This window comes from Octopus bimaculoides, chromosome 23 (genome assembly GCF_001194135.2).
Source record: "Octopus bimaculoides isolate UCB-OBI-ISO-001 chromosome 23, ASM119413v2, whole genome shotgun sequence".
Classification (NCBI taxonomy): Eukaryota; Metazoa; Mollusca; class Cephalopoda; order Octopoda; family Octopodidae; genus Octopus; species Octopus bimaculoides.
Genome location: NC_069003.1, coordinates 23,885,266 through 23,888,759, shown reverse-complemented (window position 1 = coordinate 23,888,759; position 3,494 = coordinate 23,885,266). Strand labels below are relative to the sequence as shown.

The window sequence follows — 3,494 nt, the reverse complement described above, 5'->3', positions numbered from 1 at the left end:
ATCCAGCCCCACTATCCTTTCAGGTTTTGCTGCACTGCTTCATGTTTCCCGGAGAGAAGGCCCTTCTTTGATTCTTACTTTATTCCAGTAGACCCCTATAGCCATTTGATGTTTAAATAAATCCTATTAGAAATTATAAGGAATTGTATTAAAAATATTAAAATACTTGTATTTGTAGAAGTATAAGGGAGTGCTGAAAAGTTCTTGGATTTAGGTAAAAGAAAATACAGGAGGATCAGTTAATTATGATTTCATTCACCATATTCCCCTCTCAGGTTCACACACTTATTGCAGCGGTCCTTCAGTTTTTCTAAGCCTTATAACAGAACACAGAAGGTTGACACCCGTAAAGCCCGGAACTTTCCAGTTACCCCTTCTGTAAGCAATTTATTGCTCATAGATTTTAATAAAAAATCTTATATTGACCTCAGTTGAGAACCACTGCTATAGGGAATACACTCATCTGCATCGTTTGTTAAGGACCAGGTACCTACATGTTTTTTTCGGTTCTCTGGCCTCAATGTTGCATCTTATTATTTCACTCTCTCTCTCTCTTTCAGGAAATTGATGGCAAATCGCTGTTACTGATGAAGCGCGATGACGTATTGGTTGGTCTGCGGGACTACATCTGTTTAGGGCCGGCCCTGAAGATTTTCAAACATGTCGAGAGGTTACAGTGGGCCTCTGAATAAGTCACCTGGTCTTCTGCTACATTCAACTCAACTCAGCCTCCTTGATGGATGGGTCGATGGATGGATGGAGCAAAGCAATGTTATGGATGTGATAGTGAAGAACTGATTAACTGACAACGATGATGATGATGAGGAAAAGGAGGAGGAGGAAGAGGAAAACTATTGAACTTCCACCCAACATGATATAAAACTCTGTGTGTGTGGATATATATGTATGATGCATGCTTATGCACACACACACACACACACACACACCACATGCACACAAACACACATACATGTACTTACACCTGTATATTTGTATATATTGTAATTTGAGCTGAACAGATGCAGAGAGATTTATTTTTTATTTTTTTTTCGTTTTAAATCTCATTATTCTGCATGATGTTGACTCTGTGTGTGTCAGAGTGTAAAATATGGGATGAGCAACGAGATGTGATTTTTTTCTAAATATATATACACACATATATATTTATATATGTGTGTATATATGTATATATATATATATATATATATATAAACATGTATATATATATGTATATATATATGTATATATATATATGTATATATATATGCATATATATATGTATATATATATGTATATATATGTGTGTATATATATATATATATATATATATATATATATATATATATATATATATATATATATATATATATATATATATATATATATATATATATATATAAACATGTATATATATATGTATATATATATGTATATATATATATGTATATATATATGCATATATATATGTATATATATATGTATATATATGTGTGTATATATATATATATATATATATATATATATTCACACACACACACACACATATATGCCTATGTTTCTTTGGATAGTGTGATATGTATCTGTTTATACATATATTGATACATATTGTGTGTGCGTATATGTATACTCACACACATATATAATACATATATTTATATATATATGCCTACATGTGTTTGTGTGTGTGTGTGTGTATGTATATATACATATATATATATATCATATTAAAATATTCAAACATTTATTGATAAAACAAAAACAAGCAAAATTTATATAAACCTTCTGCATTTGAAATGTTTGTATTTTTTTTTTTAATTGTTATTGTTATTGTTGATAATTCAATGAAGCCAAGAATTTTTTATACATTGTTTTGTTAGTGCACCACCCGACACCTCTCCTACACCTCTTTATATCTCTTTATACACCACCTACTACCTTCCTTTACCACTTTACTTACACCTCCCATGTCATCACCATCACCACTTCTACTCCCTTCTACCACCGTTCTTAGATCCAGTGATACCACCTCCGATACCTCTACCCACCTTATCGTGTCTTGCTCTGCTAGACAATGACTTCTGGCATTTCTGTGTTATGTCTTCGAACATCTCCCAATTCAATTGACCTTTAAACCTCTGTTTCAGCACTAACACTACCTGCCCATCATCTCCAGTCCAAAATGCACTCCTCTTTTTTATGTGTCCTACCGTAAGGCAGCAAACTGGCAGACTTGTTAGAGAGTCCAATAAAATGTCTTGCAGTATTTCTGTTCTGGCACTCTCTGAGTTCAAATCCTGCCACAGTCAACTTCGCCTTTTCACCCTTTTGAGGATTGACAAATAAAGAACCACTCCAGTTTCAAGTGGTGATGATTCTTTGATTGTTTGTTTGTCCTTGGTTTCTACCTGTAATTCAAACGACCAGCCTTATCATATTGTAATTGTGTCACGCTGATGTAACCTGAGAATTTATTTGTTAAGGCTACAGGTGTCCAGGAATTTAGTTTGTCAAACGACTGAACATGCATTAGGGAGACTCATGGAGAATTCACCATCTGTCTTCTCTTTGTAACTGTTGACACAGATCTATAATAGCATCCCATCACTACAACTGTTACTTTCCAGAGTTTATGTACCCACCTCCAATAGCACATGTATACAATTGTTTATCCCAATCTATGTGTACCCTACTATCTCAATCAAGTGTACTCCTTTTCTCTATTTAGGTATCTACCTTGAGATATACCGAGACACTTTATATAACACTACCACTTGTCCACAAGAGTCTATACCAATATATATGTACCCAGATTAACTTGGTCTAGTATATTCCTTTGTTTAGCTATCATCCACGAGATGTATCCAGTTCATATATATATATATATATATATATATATATATATATATATAGTCAGACATACCCAGATCTAATAAATAACAATAGTACCCCTTAGTCTGCAGTTGTTTTTATGCTAAATAATTCCTTGCACAGTGTTACCATTCCTTAGTTCTGTCTACTCCACAGTACAACTAAATTCTCACCTATCTCTCACCTTACACTTTCTTCCAGATCTTAAACAATCATTCCTCCATTTGTAACCCCTCTTCTTCATGGGGCAGGTCCTTATCCTCAAAGCTTCTGGCCTCATTTGTTGACACTCTAGAGGCCTGGGCTGAAATGTGTGACCAAATATGAATTATATGTATATTAATGCCCATATGTTCATGTGTATCTGTTTGTCTTTGTGTGTGTGTGTCTGTGTTTGTATGCAGATATACATATGGATACACATACACACATACAAATTTCTTCATCAAGGGCATACCAGTATATATGTTTTTGTGTGTGCATATGTGCATGTCTATGTACGCCTGTGTGTATATACATGTGTGTTTATGTGTGAATGTGAATAAACGTTTCTATCTATGTACATTGCATATTTGTATCTGTGTGTGTGTGTATGTATATATATATATATATATATATATATATAT

At 33.3% G+C, this 3,494-nt stretch overlaps 1 protein-coding gene across 1 annotated transcript in view; it reads left to right on the top strand.

The window, feature by feature from the left end:
• Positions 1-911, top strand: part of LOC106871115 (probable basic-leucine zipper transcription factor L) — a 72,972-nt gene extending 72,061 nt beyond the window's left edge. The window contains exon 8 of the mRNA XM_014917427.2: positions 561-911. Within this exon, the coding sequence (XP_014772913.1) occupies positions 561-692 (132 nt within the window). The 3' untranslated portion in view covers positions 693-911. The remainder of the gene's footprint in view (positions 1-560) is intronic.
• The last annotated feature ends 2,583 nt before the right edge of the window (positions 912-3,494 follow it).